At 44.1% G+C, this 16,516-nt stretch overlaps 1 protein-coding gene across 1 annotated transcript; it reads left to right on the forward strand.

Moving 5' to 3' along the window:
- The first annotated feature begins 1,105 nt into the window (after window positions 1-1,105).
- Window positions 1,106-16,298, forward strand: ZBP1 (Z-DNA binding protein 1). The gene is made up of 8 exons (XM_044985801.1): window positions 1,106-1,130; window positions 7,257-7,484; window positions 9,363-9,443; window positions 10,093-10,272; window positions 11,814-11,987; window positions 12,464-12,691; window positions 13,574-13,795; window positions 14,645-16,298. Exons 1-8 carry the CDS (start codon window positions 1,106-1,108, stop codon window positions 14,815-14,817), a joined length of 1,311 nt encoding a protein of 436 aa, XP_044841736.1. The 3' UTR covers window positions 14,818-16,298.
- Window positions 16,299-16,516: the final 218 nt, after the last annotated feature.

The raw sequence follows: 16,516 nt of genomic DNA on the forward strand, positions 1-16,516 counted from the left end.
AACCATGAGAATTAGAAACTTGCATCTTTTTTTTTCCTCTTTTTTTTAATGAAAGCTGAGATTTTCCTGTAATCACTTGACTTTGGAAGCTGGCACTTTAAGAAAAAAACATGAAATATTAAATATTGCAAGATTTCCCATTGCAAATTGAGAGTTGGTAACACTAGGGTCATCAGAGCTTATTCCTTATTTGTAACTCTCCCAGACCCAGAGTTTTGCATGCATTATTTGCAATTGTAGTTACCACAGCTGCAGTAACTGTGCATGCAAAAGCCTCGTATCAACTATTTGCATAAATAACTAGTGAAACTGCACACCATTGCTGTTCCTGAATGCACACAATGGCATGCATACAGTGTATAAATAGCTGGGCCTTGTTGTTCAGAATTTTGACATGACCAAGAGCTTTGGAAGTGGAAGAGAAACTTTTATTTAAAAAAGAATAATGATCTCTGCAAAAAGAAACACAAAGAATGGCTCATACACAATGGATCCTAATGCAACAGAGTACACAGCATGTTGTCCTTTATGAAAGTTTGAGGATGTAGATCCATGTGACTCTGCTCCCTGAAGCTCAGAGAGATTTCAGCGAAGGATCTTCCAGATCAGCAAGTCTGAGATGTGCCTGAATGGATGACACTGAGCGAAGGACACTTACGTAAAAGAAGGGAACACGTAAAGGTAAGCTGTGGGGAGTGGAATACCTGTTCATCCCTCCCAATTTTCTATTAATATCCTCACTGTTTCTATCAGGAAGTTCCCTACTCTTGCTTAGTGATGTATATTAAACCTGCTGCAAATGAAAATGGCCAAGAACTGTCTGCGTCATGTGTAACGCTTTATTCCCCAGACAAACATTTGTACAGTGGACTCTGTCTTGTCAGCCTGCTCGGTTTCAGTTTACGAGATATGTAAGTTTCACTTTCCACTTCCAGCTTCACCACATAGTTGGGTGTCCTTTGTCAGAAACCCAGCCCCAAGTTACACTTTTCTTTCAGTTCTGACTGGATATTTGGTGCTTGCTGATACACGTTCATACATTGGAGTCAGTCGTTTTCTGGCAAGTTCTGTAATTGACTCTCAATCTGCTTTGGGACTCGGATAAATGGCAAACGCTCCGCCTAGTGCAGGTAAGATTTGCTTTTAAAGACATTCTGAGTTTTTAGTGAACAGCTGCCTGACTTTTCTAGCTGCCCATTTATACTCCTTGCTCTTTCTATTACTGCTGATGTTCAGCACATAGGTGTAACCAGTGTGATACGAGTGGCATTATGTGTCCCAGCAACAGGAAGGTAGGGGAAGGGGGCTTCAAAATCTAAATTATGGGTTGTGTCCTTGTCTTTGTCATCATTCATCTGCCTTGGAAGAGTGATTGGAAACGTCCCTGCGAATGCCATGAATAGTGCTGGCCAGAAAATGGAATGTCTTTCTGTGGAAAATTGTCAACCAAACCAAGATTCTTTTCAGCAGAAAATTTTGAAAGCCAAAACCTTTTTGGTTTTCAGCAACTGAAAACCATATATTTTCAGCCCAAAACTGTCCATCCCACTCTCCACCCCCCCACCCCACCAACCCAAAAAATGAAGGCAGAAAATTTCCTGTTTTACGGGCTAACGTTTTTGGAAAAATTAATATTACCAATGATAGCAGAGACTTTCAGCCAAACCCCCAGTTTTCCATAGGAAAACAAGCTTTGATGGGACGTTTTTGATTACCCTAGCCATGACATTTGGGGGAGAAATGGGTTTCCCTACTGACCCCAACCCACCCCAAAGCTGGCAGGTGGGAGGAGCAAGCTGTCAAGCAGTTATCATGAAGACATCTGACATGAAGGGACTGAAGAGTTAAAAAAGGGAGTCGGATTTGGCAATTTCTTCATCAGGGTCCATTAGCTGTTTTCAGGTTCAGCCCCCCCAAGCTGGAAGACGGTGTGCCCATGAGAATCACTCCCACACGGTTAGTCATGTGTGTGATCCACACCTGTGGCCCATGGTACTGCAGCATAGCCTTAGCCGGAGGATCTCCCAGTCCAAGAGCCACCAGCTGTGCACTGCCTGAGGCTTTGGGTGGCTGTGCTGTTGGGTTTTAATTAGGTGGAAACTTGTTCACCGAGCTAGCTTTGGTGGCTGAGCTACTAAATCTTTATGGACAAAATAATAATTAAAGAAAACAATTAAATGGCCACAAAAAACAATTGGTTTGATGAGAGCCCTCACATTTAGCACCTGGCAACAGCGAGAGCACCAGCTTTCCCGGGCTGTTTTACTGCTCTGCAGTCATACATGGAAGAGATCAACTTGTAGTGCCAGGCTGAACTTGTCCTGACTAGGTAAGAGGTGAGAGAGGGAGCTTGCCTCTAATTATTAATGCTTTGTCAACATAGCAATAGCGAACCTTCTAAACATGCGGCACTGTTCTACTCTGGGGCCCAATCCTGGGTACACTGAGCTCCCACTTAGAGAATGGGAGTAGAGGTGCTCTCTAGGGCTCAGCGCCTTTCAGGATCGGACACCAGCTTTGTGCACTTCCAAACTGGACTTGAACCACATGACATGGTAGTAAGACCAATGTAGATGGGGTCTTATTTGCAGCGAGATAAGGAAAATTCAGTCCTCTTTTCCCCTTTCTTTTCATCGTGGCTGGAAAGGTTGACCGTCTTTCCAATCACAGACTGTGTGTTTACCCTCTTCTCTTCTCTCTAGATTCAGGCTGAATCCTGTAAAACCCTTTGCTTGTGTGGGAATCCCCATTGACTTCCCCAGGACTGCTCACCACATGAGCCTTTGCAGGACTGGCCCCTTTATTACAGCCTCCTGTTTGCGGCAAGACCTTTTTGTGGCTTTCCTCACCCCTCTTTGGGTTGTCCATTAGATTAAGATTTCCCATGGTAATGCTTATCAATCAAGCCAGTGACTGGGTCACATTCTGATCTTGGTTACAGGGTAAACTGGGAAACTTCTTTGACTTTGCATAGCTTTTTGGGGAAGGTGGCGGTGAGGTGGGGAGGGGAGATAAGAGGGAACGTACATGCTTTCATTTCACTTTTCGTCTAAAACCTTAGAGTGGAGAAGGGTTAGCATTTGCCTGCCATCTGTATAAGCTCCCAGTAGTTCACATCCTTCTGAAAGGTCTATTTGAGTTCTCTGAACCTTTACTGCTTGCAGAGTTGGGAATGAAGTGGCTTCCCTGTGATGTTTTCCCGGTCCTTTTCCCAAGTCCAAACATTTCTGAATCTCTGGAAAAGATTCCATTAGAGCTTGGTTCTCAAGAGGAACAAAGGTTCGGGTGGGCAGGACTAATCTGATCCATGTCCCCAAGTCGTCCCTATTGATCATGGCGAAACCTCATAAAACAAACCATCTGGGTGTCATTTCCCATCATGCTTCAGCCTGAACTGTATCTTCTAAAGTCGTTCATTTATTCTCCAGAATTGGCTGAGATACAATTTGGTGATACAGGAATTGAATGGAATCAAAATTACATTTTAATTGTAAACATTTGTCCAGAAATTAATGTCTCTGAACTAATAGTTCTTTCCAACCAATGTGTTCAGAAACAAATGACTGTCTGTAATTGATTTTATGATATAAAGGGACATGTACATGTAGAAAATCACCCATGGATAATTGCAAATCCTCTTCTTTCAGCAGGTATCCACACAATCACTCAGCCGATGCATTTGCTTGTTCTCACACAGTTGTCATTGAGTAGCTGCATGGGCATTTGCAGGAGCTAAATTTTTAGCTGGGATGTATTTTTTAAATGTGCTGTGGAGCTGAATTTGGATTTAAAATGCCACTACAAGCAGCCTATGGTGTATAATAACAGTTTGCTCAGGGCTCTGAATAGATGTCCCCTGACTGAGATCTTTATTGATGACTTTCTCACAGAGTAGGTATTTATGATGTCCTCAGATCCTTGAGATCAGTCAGTAATTCCAGTGACAATCCCAATTTGTAAAGATGTTTTGAGCAACATCCAAGGACCCTTTTAATAGCTCATTGATGGTTCTTCCCTCTGCAAAAGCTAAACAAAACACAGCTTGAAAAAGAAACTCCAACGAAGTTCTTGCTCCTTCTTTCTGAACTATTTTTTCTGGAGTTTTTTTGAGTTATTTAATTCATAAAGCACCATCACTGCAAAGCAATCTGAGAGGTGGCAGTACATAAAAATAAGAGTCAGAATTTGAAAAACATAAACTGGTTACCCACTCGTGAAGGGTGTTCTACAAATGAGGCCTTGCTCTGATTCAGAGCAGATCTCAGGATATTCAGCTGATCTCAATTGCCTTGATAGGGTAAAAGAAAGCCCTGTAAGTACCTTAGGTCTCATTTATTCAGATTTCAACGCCCATTGTAAAATTTCCTAACCATATTTTGTCATTTTTAAGCACATTTATGTGGCTTTATTTATTGCAAGTACAAAGTAGTCTTGGGCCACTGGTGCATTTTTTCAGATGTCTGAAGGTAAATTACCTTAGTAGTTGAGGAGTGCAAAAGCCCAGGAGTTCAACATACCTAATTGTGGTTTATTGACCAAAAAAAACAACCCTACAACTGATCCACCTTGGGTAACAGAAGCCAGGAATGGAACAGCAGTGCTGCTGAAACTCACACTCAACATACATGGGCAGGACTGCATGGGGCATATCTCCTGGCTGTAGTCACTGTTAGCTATTCTTTGTCTTCATAAATTTGCCTAAGCATGCATACAGCACTGGCTCATACAGAGCTGACATCTATTGATTTCAATGGGTTTCAGGTCAGGCCCAGGTACAGAACATCTTTCCTGAAAGATCTGGCTCTTCAAAGGATTTGGGAGAAGTCCAAACCAAATGGCACTTGGCAATGCAGCTTAGGAAGCAGTGCTTCTCATATCTAAAGAGGCAACTCTCACCAACATTAGCTGAATTTAACTATACATACAGTGAAAACTTTACAATATGGCTGGGAAAATTCACAAAATGTGCTATGAATGGCACTGAAATTCAAAAAATAAAAGCAGCTGGAGATGTGAAATCCAGTGGAAAAGGTATAATTCCTCACTCTAGACATTTTGCCAAGTCATATCCTTCACTAGAGGGTCAAATTTTGTCTTCAGATATCCATGTGAGTTTCATGCATGAATATCAGAGCATAGGATTTGGCCTGCATTAGGAAGACCGTTTGGGACAACTTGTTTGGGATAGTTTCTCTGTGGTTGAAAGCCCATTCTCTACGGTCCAATCTTGAGTGGTGCTGAAATCAATGGGAGATGAGGGCCTTTCTAGGCTATAATTTCAGGTCTTGAATTGTCCTCTGCTGAAGTCCATACAAGTACTTCCATAGACTTTGATGGGAGTTGGATCAGAACCTCAAAGAGCAAGAGTCAGAAAGGCCTTTACTCATTCGCTAGCTCATCGATATACCCAGCTCAGGTTTTTTTCATTCATGACTATTTAATTTCAGTGCTGGAACTCTGCTGACTGTCATATATGATGTCAACAGCCCATTGTCAGTTTAGTGTTAAAGTATTAGTCAGAGCTGACTATCTGCAGCTTCCTAAACACATTCATGAATATATAACAATGGCACAGGACTGCTTCACTCAGCCTTTGAATTTTTTACAATGATGCTGTCACTTTTGAGCAGTGTCTGCAGTCTCTCTTACTATCAGCTTCAATAAACAAATGTAATCAAAGTTGCATTCAAAAGTAGCTTCTTGGAGTTTCTCTGGAGAAGCAAATAATCTGTGTTTATTTTATTTTTTTAAAGTCTGCATAGCAAATGATTTCCTCATTTTAATGATATTGACTGTAATGTGCTTGCAATAATTAAAGCCGCTGCTAATGGATGATTGGAATTTCTCTTTAATGATATCATTAGGATACATTTCATGCATTTAATTGTTTTTGTAAAATGACAGCTAAGCCCTCTTGCCTCAGATTTCCTATTTCCTGATTAAATTAGTTTGTATGCAAGGGCAAACCATGTTTCACAGCTGTAGCATTTTGGGGGAAAATAAAAGTGGTTTTTGGTTAGATGTGCCAATGTATTTCCAGTCAGAGATGCTTTTTCTGTTCTTTGTCAGTTTCAGTGCTCCACTCTACTCCCCTTCTTTCCTGGTCTTCATGAAAAGAAATAAAAAATATCTCATGACAGGCACAGGTGGAGATAGAACACCATGAGTAAAACATGCAGCATTTGGGTGCAACCAGGATCCTTGGGACTGAGATCCTTATAGTGGACATCACACTGCACCCATGAACGGCCTTGATCCAAAGGCCATTGAAAGCCGTGACAAAACGCCCCTCACTTCAGTGGTGCAAGATCAGTCTCTTAGCAAGCAGGAGACCACCCTGCTGATTGCTTTTTGTCTGACTGCCGGCAGCACATAATGTGTAGCATCCCTCGTGGCAGGGAAAGGACAAGACTCGGTGATGAATACAAGAGGGTAATTTCTGTCCCCCAACTCACAGGCTAATTTAGCTCATTCACCCTAACATCTCTTCAGTTCTTACTCTGCATGAAGCAGTTATAGAAGGGACTGCTGACTCTTACAAGAATACCCAGAGATGCAGAGATGTACCCTGCCTCTTTAGAGATGGGGTACTCACTTACCACTCATGAAACCACATGACCTGAAGGAAGGGGTAGCCACTGGGAATTTTAGTTATGCCTCAGAGACAGGGGGCTCTTTTTGTGTTTGTGAGGAGGGGAAGTTAATGCTTAGATGGTTGCAGGACCAGTGCCTCTGACTTCAACCCTGGGTATGGGCAGTATTTTTCCAAATGGCGTCTCTTTTAAATTGTCAATTTGTGGCCTTCAGAAGCTAGATCCTCACATCCCTCCCAGACTTAATCAGTGGTGCTAGGCTTGTGAAGTGACATCTAAAGAGGACAAATCAGTCCAGTATGGAAAAATAATGTGGGTATCACTTTTTAAAATAAGTCCTTAAGCCAATGACAGTGACTGCTCTGAGGATGTCATTCATTAAAGCCTAAATATATAACTGCACCTGTTTATATGATGGACAACTGCAGTGCAAAGCCACGCCAGCCTGTAATTTCAATTCATTCCATGCCTCCACTGCTTGTGTCTGGTCACACTTCCCCATTTGGCATGAATATTATATCCACAGTTATAAACACAAAATTCAAACGGAAGATCAGGGGCAAGCGAGTAAAGTCTGGTTGCCAAAAAAAAAAAAAAGGAGGGGGGAATATTGTCTGAATTGCTTAGAATTGTCTGTAGATGGCTTTTTGTGCTTACATTTAGCTTCACAAGTGGAGCAACTCATCATTGACTACTTAAGGACAGCTGCCACTCCAAAGAAGGCCCATGAGATTGCCTGTGCATGTTCAGTTACAAAACAGGAAGCCAACAAAGTGCTGTACAAGCTGCGTGAGGAGCGAAAGGTTGAGAAGCAGAGTGACGATAAAAAATGGGTTGTCCGTGCGGACACAGAGGTGGAATGTCATCAGAAAACTGCCGAGTTGAAAATCGGTAAATGTTTTGAAAAACCTTTTAAAACTATGTCTGCAACCTCTGATGCTGATGGCATTTGGGAGCAGAGTTTGTTTTCAAGTCTGTAACTACATTGCAGCCTAACTGCTTCAGAGATTCACGAGCCTTTGACCCCAATTACTTTGAGTCCATTTTTACTCAGTACAGTGAGTTGCAAGTCAGTCGGCTGTGTTTTTCTCTTTTGTACAGAACTGAAACTTGACTAAAGCAGAAGGTGAATTCATTCTTAGGCAGTTTTTGCATTGAACCTTGTCCAGGGTGGTAGATAGGGAAGGCAGATTAACTCCATGTAGTGTTCTCTGAGGGTACCCTGCCCTAGGACATTTCTTTTGTAATACCTGCAATCTTGGTGCATTCCAGAAGCAGAAAAAGGTTGGCTCTTCAGAAATATCTTTTGCCAGAAGCTGAGAATGAGCGACAGGGGATAGATCACTTGACAATTTCCTACGAAGAGTCCTGTGGCACCTTATAGACTAACAAATGTATTGGAGCATGAGCTTTCGTGGGTGAATACCCACTTCGTCTGACCCACGAAATTCACCCACGACAGCTCATGCTCCAATACGTCTGTTAGTCTATAAGGTGCCACAGGACTCTTTGTTGCTTTTTACAGATCCAGACTAACACGGCTACCCCTCTGATACTTGATGATTACCTGTTCTGTTCATTCCCTCTGGGGCACCTGGCATTGGCCACTGTCGGAAGACAGGATACGGGCTAGATGGACCTTTGGTCTGACCCAGTAGGGCCATTCTTTTGAGTGTCAGGCTCCTCTCTTCGCTCAGACGTGGGGGGTCTGCACCCAGGGAAGAGGACAGTTAATCCTCTACAGAATACCCTACCCATCCTGTAAAAGCCTCTCCATGTCTCCAGCTTCACAGAGCTGTGATGAGGAACCAGGTTCCCAGGCAGGGGAACATGGCACTGCCACACCCTTTGCATTGGAGACCTTCATCCCTCCAGGAGGCATCTGGAAGGCATAGGCCCTGTAAGCACAGCTTCTGCAGAAGAATGATCCTGTGGATCTCATGGGATCCCCAACTTCTTCCACAGGAGGGTGAATCACTCCCTGAACCTCCCAATGAAAATCTCTGCATCAACCCCCCATGGGCTTTGATCCAGTATCCTTTCCCCTTCATGGGGACCATGGGGCCCTTTATTAGCCAGGGATCTTTGGCTGGGATAGTCAGGGCCGCCCATGGGTGGGGGGTCAAGTAGGGCAATTTGCCCCGGGCCCTGCAGGGGCCCCCACGAGAGTTTTTCGGGGCCCCTGGAGTGGGGTCCTTCACTCGCTCTGGGTCCCTGGAGCTTCCTCCGCTCCGGGTCTTCAGCGGCAATTCGGCGGCGGCGGGTCCTTCCGCTCCGGGACCCACCGCTGAAGTGCCCCGAAGACCCCGCGGTGGGGGGTGTCCTTCTGCCCCGGGACCCGCCGCTGAAGTGCCGGGTCTTGGGTGGCAATTCGGCGGTGGAGGCCCCCCGCCGCCGAAGACCCCAGGCCTCCTGAATCCTCTGGGCGGCCCTGGGGATAGTTTAAAGATAACTAGAGAGAGAGGACAAACTCCACATAAAGGCAGAGAAGTGCCCTTCCCCTGCCCTGATCAACTCAAGCCATGCAGCAAACCAACCATCTGCCAATATCCTAGCTCTTCTAAAGTCCCACATTCTCTGGAGGTGGGTGAAGACCAGTACCGAGGGTATGCAGCAAGGGTGTCTGCTCCCCTGGGAGTCTGGCTTAGGCGATTGGTACAAGAAAGGAAAATGAGGAATCAGTCGCTCTTCCTAGCTAATTAGCAGAACTTCTCACAAATTCACCCCACTCCCAAATTACAGTGCCTGACAATGACATCTCTGTTGTAGATGACACCACCCTAGTCCCACTGCACCAGCCTGCGAATGCTGTGACTCCTGTGAAAGATGACCGCAAACTGTCAGAAAACCGTAAGATATTTGCCACCTGCCTAAGACTGAACAGACTAACTTTAGAAATCTACATTTAATGATTTTTGGCAGCCACAATAGAATGCTATTAATGCTAGCATTGCACTATTGCATGCGTAGAAGTCTTGCATGGTTCTAGGAGTCATAAATCATATCCCTGCTAGGAATACCTTGTGCTAATAGCACACAGGCCATAGTAAAGCCTCATCATCCCAGGCGCACCTCCAGAAACCCTCTGTCTCAGGGAGGCAGAGCCTCACCCCAGGCACCTTAGTGCACAGGGGAGCACATGAACTGCTACACCCCTTTAAATGGCACAGCATACTGCCCTGTCTACTCCATGCCCAGCCCACCAGCTCTGGTAGTTGGTGTATAGAGACAGAACTATGGCTCCACCTCCTCCCCATTCCCTTTGCGGACGGTGTAATGGTGGGCCTGAGCTGGATAGCACAGAGCTCATTACTAGCAATCCCAGTGAAGTCATGTGAGCTGATAACTTGGTAAGAGTCAAAGGGGAATTTGGTAGATGATGTGTGGCCTTGGGGCCATAGATTATCAACCCAATGGTCCCAGGGAGCAGGATACAAATTTAGCTGTGGTATCCTCCATTTCTGGCTGTGACTCAATAAGCCTACCCTTTGTTTCCCAGAGGAAAAGATTTACCAGTTTCTGTTAGAAAATGGATCTCGCAGTGCATTAGCCATTGCCAAACAAATGGGAATGAAGACACGAAAGGAAGTCAATGCAGATTTATACGCGCTGCAGAAAAAACATGTCCTCAGCCAGGACGAAGACACAAAGCTTTGGTCGGTTTACGGACAGGGTGCAGGTATTGTACTGAGTTGCACTTTTCAGAACACCGCATTCTGAGTAGCGTTACAGAAAGCGGCTTCGTTTTCTTTTTGGCTGTAAACGCTTTCAGCTAGATGACTAAATGGTCCTTCCCCAGGCCACTTCTTTTTGGCTTCGAGAACGTGGGCTTTTCTTCGACTTGCATATCTGCACTAATGCTCGGAGTTTGATCTGTCTTTAATCAGAAGTTCTGGTAAACTGCTCAGAACATGGAGCTGGGAGACTTGGGTCTTGATTCAGCCAGACACTGCCCGACTCACTGTATGCCCTCCTAGGGAGATGGGGGTTCATTTAACTCCCCTGTGCTCCCATTTCCCCATCTGTAAAACGGGGAGAGCACTTGTCCACCTTGTAAAGGGCTCTGAGTTCTGGAAATGATTAGCACTGTGTAGCCACAAGTTATTGTTATGCCTACGCTGACATAGATCAGAAAAAAGATGTTGTCTATCATTCTCTGACTAAAATCATGTCATCTCACTACTTCTATGCCCTGGGCCTGATCAGTCCCATTGCTATCATTCTTTTCTAAAGATCAAATCCTGCCCTGGGATATGCACCCTTTCCATTGTTGTTACTTGTACATCGTTTTTGGGTACTGCTGAATGACTGAGATCAGCCCTCACCACTGGCACCATTCAACACACACACACACACACACACACACACACACACACACACACACACAAGTGATGTGTAACTTCCATAGCTTCTCCCAACGTCTTCTTGGCCACAACCCTCCATTCTGAGATAACGAGACAACAGAGATAACTGCTACCAGTCAGTGTCACTATAAAAACAGGATACCTAAACAGCCCTTACTCCCTCTAAATACACAGACTTGGGCCTGGTCTACACTGGGGGGGTTCGAACTAAGGTACGCAAGTTCAGCTACGCGAATAGCGTAGCTGAACTCGAAGTACCTTAGTTCGAAGTACTTACCCATCCTCACGGCGCGGGATCGAAGTCCGCGGCTCCCCCGTTGACTCCGCCACCGCCGTTCGCGGTGGTGGAGTTCCGGAGTTGACGGGAGCGCATTCGGAGTTTGATATATCGCGTCTAGATGAGATGCGATATATCGAACTCCGAGAAGTCGGTCGCTACCCGCCGACCCGGGCGGGTAGTATGGACGTACCCTTAGTAACATAACAGGCTCCTTGAAGTATGTCTATACTGCACGCTAAGTTCTGGTCTCTGACTCAGGTTTGAGCCCAAGCCCCACTTTGGTCCACACACAAATCAGTCTGTCTTGGGTCAGCAAGCAGATGGGACCCTGGTTGTAGGATTCTGCTGGAGTGCATCCACCCAGTGAGCCAGCAGCCCGCTGGGGAGCATCTCCGAGCTGGGTTTACAGGCTCGAGCTCATGGGACGCACATTACAGGGCTATCAATGGCTGTGCAGACTTTGAAGCCTAGAGAGGGGATGGGTTTTGTCACAGGGCAAGAATTGCTTTTCTCCCAGGAAAATTGTTTGTCTTTTGTACTGGTGACTAATGTGTGTTTTGTTTTGTTCTTTTCCAGGTTACCAACCAACAAATCCTGGAGCAAATAAGGAAGTAGTGCCAGTTATTATTCAGAATAATCCAACAAACATTATCTATCAGGGAGGAGTGCAAAACACCATCTCTATAGCTGATTCCAGAGCTACTCAAATTGGAAACTACAACTCGCTGAATCTAGTGGATAAAAAAGATGGTAATCATCTGTCTGCACAGGTTTATGGGTGCTATCCTGGTTATCCTCTCTGAGAACAGACATGAACAACAGCTGTCATAATTAATAACATAAAAAAGATTTCATATTTTACTACAGCTGGTTGGAGAATGGAATTTCTGTCCTGCAGGATATGCCAGCATTTTGAAATTTGCTTTTGTGCCAAACAGAATTAAAAGTTAAGTTACTGCAGAATAGAAATTCTGAAAAATTTCTATTAGGAAACATCAAATCATTTCATGTCAATAACTGAAACTATAATATAAATGTATTAAATATATACTATGTAAATATAACATAATATTAAAATTACTATTGCAATATACACCTAATATAGACCTTATCAAAATGAGATTGCCAAAATGATTCATTTTTGACACTCTCCCATATATAATTTCACTATTATTATTATTTTATTAATATCGTTATTATTCCTTCCCTTTACACTTATGCTTTAGATTCTAGACCAACTGTTCCAAGTCTTAGGGCTGCATCAGAGAATGCTGATGTGTTGCACTGTGAAGCAGAAGCTAAAGCAACCCCCCAGGGTGTTCAGGAAATTGATGTCACTCAGTCCACACTCAAGAATACTGTCATTGGTAATGATAATCAAATGAATATCATTACGAAGGACTTCGCTGATAGTCGAGAGGAGCATCTGGACCAATATGGCACTCCAGAAAAGAGTAGGTACAGTGTGTTGGCTTGTGTTGAAGATACTCATACCCTCTGTAGGGCGCTGGTTATATGAGAACTCCCTCAAGTACAGCCCTGTCTGCATGAGAGCTGACTTGTGAATCTTTACAAGGTATGTCAGTGCTGAAACAAACCTTTGCGACTCTAGAAATTGGGCGTAATGCTCAGAGTCTGTGATGTGTGAGTAGCAGTGGTTATTGTGCTCCAACCCTGTCCATGTATATCTGTCCTCTTTCACAACTGGGGCAGGAAAACTTTCCTCAGACATCCTACTAGAGCATATTTATGACCCACTCTTATAACAGAAACCTCCTTAACCCTGCAAGCCTTCCATATGGCTCCACTATTTATGGTAGAACACCCTCCCAGAAAGCCTGCATCCCAGCTAGGCAGGACCAACTTTATGACAGAGCGCAGCCCAGAAAATGGGTCCTATTGTCGTCTGCCCAAGTATTCCCAAGTGGTTAGATTGAGGGACTGCAAGTCAGGAGAGCTGGGTATTCTTGACTATGCCATTGACTTGCAGAGTGGCCTATGGCAAACTGCTTAACATCATCTGGAAAATGAAGATGCCAATATTTTGTATGTTGCTTTGAGCTCCTTCATGGAACATGCTGCACAAGTGCCAAGAACTTTTTAGATCTGTACTATGTACCCTCCTATCTGTGTCCATTTATTTCTGTGCAACAAACTAATGTGCTGAAATGCTGAGACTTCTGCTACTATTATGCAAATCTTAGTCCCACCTGAGCCTTGGGAAATGAGTATGTCACCTTTTTGACATTCACTGGTTCTGTCTTTCTGATTTCTTATGCTCTCATTTTTATGACAAATGCTCCCCTACCTTTTTTTTTTTTTTTTTTAAACTCTAGATCAATTTGCTGACAGTCTTTCTGCCAGCCCTGGATCATCACTGAAAATTGTTAATACCCACCTCCCCGGGGAAGGGAGAGCTCCATTGCAAAGAGTCAGCATTGACAAGTCGGAGTTGGAGAACGTCATGATCGGAAACAACAACCAAATGAGTGTTCATGAGCAATGCGGTTCTGCCGGCCTCGCAGATGAGGAGACAAACGAGGAAGACGATGCTTCAGGTGAAGATAGTGAATGCCATGTTGATACTTGTAGGCTTCTCTTGCGTTTAAAACAGTGCCTGATGTGTATGAGCTGGCTCCATGGTGTGTACCAGACACCTGAAGACTGACACTTAGGTCATACTTGCCAAATTTGGGCAGGTGGCCGGTTCTGAAAATTCTGCACTACGGGCCCGATCCAAAGCCTCTTTAGGTCAATGGGAATCTTTCCATTGGCTTCGGATCAGATTCTAGAAGCGTCACTGTCACTGGGTCCTCCCCCCCCGCACCCTTTGGGCCAGATACTGACATCCTTCCTAATGCTGGGGTAGATTGGTACTTTGCACAGGGGGAGCCCTAATTTACATCACTGGCATAATATCCCTTAGTGATCTTACACCAGTAGCGAATAAGGTGTAACAGGACTCTTTGCTACCCATGACATGTCCCCTCCAGGGAGCCAGCGAAGGGGTGGGAGTGGCTGTGATTTCCACCATGCAGTGCATAGTGGCCTTAGTGGACTGGAGAATTCAACCCCAAGGGTTGATTTTATTTATTAGGGTACTTCCCCCATCATGCTAAACTGTAATTAATTTGCAAGAACCTTGATTCCTCTTTCGCTGTACTTTTTCACATCAGTATTTCTTATTTTTGTATCTTAATCGTTTATCATGCGTGTTCTTTAAATTGTAAATGAAATATACAGAGATAGAGGCAAAGGGTAGCTACCCGTGTCAGTAACCACGATGTATTAATTTAAACTTAAGGATTGTTGCACAATTCAGTTGCATTTATAGCATGCACAGCTCTGCTCTGCTCCAGTCACTTAAGTGCTCTCTCATTTGTCCTCTTGCTTAATAATTCCACTAGATTCCAGCTTGATATCGGAGCAAAGCGAACGGACATTCTGTGATGATAGCAGCCTGGATCAGTCAAGTGACATTTCCATCCTTTGTGAAAAGTTGCAAGATGTAATCATTGGGAACAACAACTCTATGAATGTAGAAGAAACTGCAGATACTGAGAGTGGTGAAGGAGATTAAGACATTTAATAGATATGTGGGGAAAGCGAAGATCTTGCTTATGAGGCCCGTGCAGAAATTCACAAACGTGAAGGTAGAGGTAAAGAAACTTGCTAATTCTAATTATTTTTGCCAGGGAGAAGGAAGATATTTTCTGTGATTTACAGACAATAAATGGAACCGGACACACTGTTCTCTGCCTACTCAAAATGTTGAAAAGCAAACAGGATCCCTATATCTTTCCTTAGGGAGTTCTTCTGCAAGAGAAAGAAAAGTACCAGGGAGTGAATCAATTTTATGCTCACTGTGAACTTTCAGAGCCCTTGCACCATCATAAACCTCGAATCCACCCAGGACTTGGAAATCTTGTGCTCTGGCAAGTGATGAATTTCAAATGGCAGCTGCTGTAAAACTCTCAACTAGTTTGCACTATCATTCTGCTGGTAGGCTCCAAGGCAAGCTGCTAACTGGAGGTGACAGCCCAGCATGAGCTATGACTCAATTTGGTGGAGAGAGCTTGCAAATTCTGCCGTTTTTGGAGAAGGAGATGAGCTAATGGGTGGAGGGCGGGGGTGAGAAGGAAGAATGCAATGCGTATTGTTCTTGTCACTTTAAGATTCTGAACCTCTTCTGGGACCCAGCCCAAAGTGGGAACCAAGGTTGTGGAGCCAAAGCTGAGCCACCCTACAGAGACTTCTTCATCCTAGTAGAGAATTGTGCTTGGGACAGTGGATACTGGGATGTCCTACCTCAGAGCTGGGAAAGGGGAGGCCGGTTCAAACCAGCTACACAGACACATTTAGGGGGTCCTGTGTGTACTGCGAGAACAGCTGAGCTAGCCTGGTTACCAAAAGCTAACAGGTGTCTGTTACTAACAGAGTTCAGTGTTTCCACCTCTCATTAAGTTGTCATGAGTCTCGCAATGTTCACTGACTTTCTTAAAGCTCCAGCTCCTACAACTCAGAACCTCTCTGCTTGTTCTTAAAAGAAAAAAAGGCTGAAAATGTGAACAAAGCACGATCTCCAGGCTCGGAAACCAAAAAGTCAAATGAAAAGAACCCCAAAATGAGTAAATTTTAAAAATCTCATGATTTTTTTAAACTGCTCTCATGATTTTGGGGCCTGATTCATAATATCTGAATGCTTGGGGTTGCCAGTACAGCCCATATTAATCACATGGTGCTTGGACACGACCATGCCAGTAACTGGTTACAAACTCTTCTAACATCGTAGTATGGACAGGGTATTGTACAGCTGGGCTCCAGATGCAAGGAATCGTTGGAGGAGAATGAGGGACTCTGGAATTTGCTTTCCTTTCAGCTCAATGGTTCCACACTGTGTTGACTTCCCAGGTACTTTCCAAGGCCTGCGTCTTCATACAAGTCTTTCCTAGAGGAATTATTTTAGTTTTTTTCTCTCTCTCAACATTATGCTAATTTAGATAATTATTGTCAATGTTTTTGTCAATGTTTTGATTGTTTATGTGACAAGAAAGCAAGTGATGGGCACATTGTATAAATATGACAAATTAAATTAATGCTGCAGCTGGGTTTTTAAAAGGGCTGAATGATTTTATTTGTAGTCACAGAGACAAATTGAAGGTAAATGGGTTCCCTGCTGCAGACTGTAAGCTGATCACCCTCTGGGTCAGGAAGGTATTGACCCCTCTACAGCACAGTAGTCTTTGATAGCTACACTATGGGCTGACATACCTGCTCAG

Source organism: Mauremys mutica, chromosome 13, assembly GCF_020497125.1.
Source record: "Mauremys mutica isolate MM-2020 ecotype Southern chromosome 13, ASM2049712v1, whole genome shotgun sequence".
NCBI classification, from domain to species: domain Eukaryota; kingdom Metazoa; phylum Chordata; order Testudines; family Geoemydidae; genus Mauremys; species Mauremys mutica.

What these genes read in the sequence shown, in the direction of transcription:
- ZBP1 (XM_044985801.1), top strand. Translation starts at nt 1,106, where the DNA reads ATGGCAAACGCTCCGCCTAGTGCAG. An exon ending in AAACGCTCCGCCTAGTGCAG is followed by an intron (nt 1,131 to 7,256) that starts GTAAGATTTGCT and finishes GCTTACATTTAG; the next exon opens with CTTCACAAGTGGAGCAACTC. An exon ending in CCGCAAACTGTCAGAAAACC is followed by an intron (nt 9,444 to 10,092) that starts GTAAGATATTTG and finishes TTTGTTTCCCAG; the next exon opens with AGGAAAAGATTTACCAGTTT.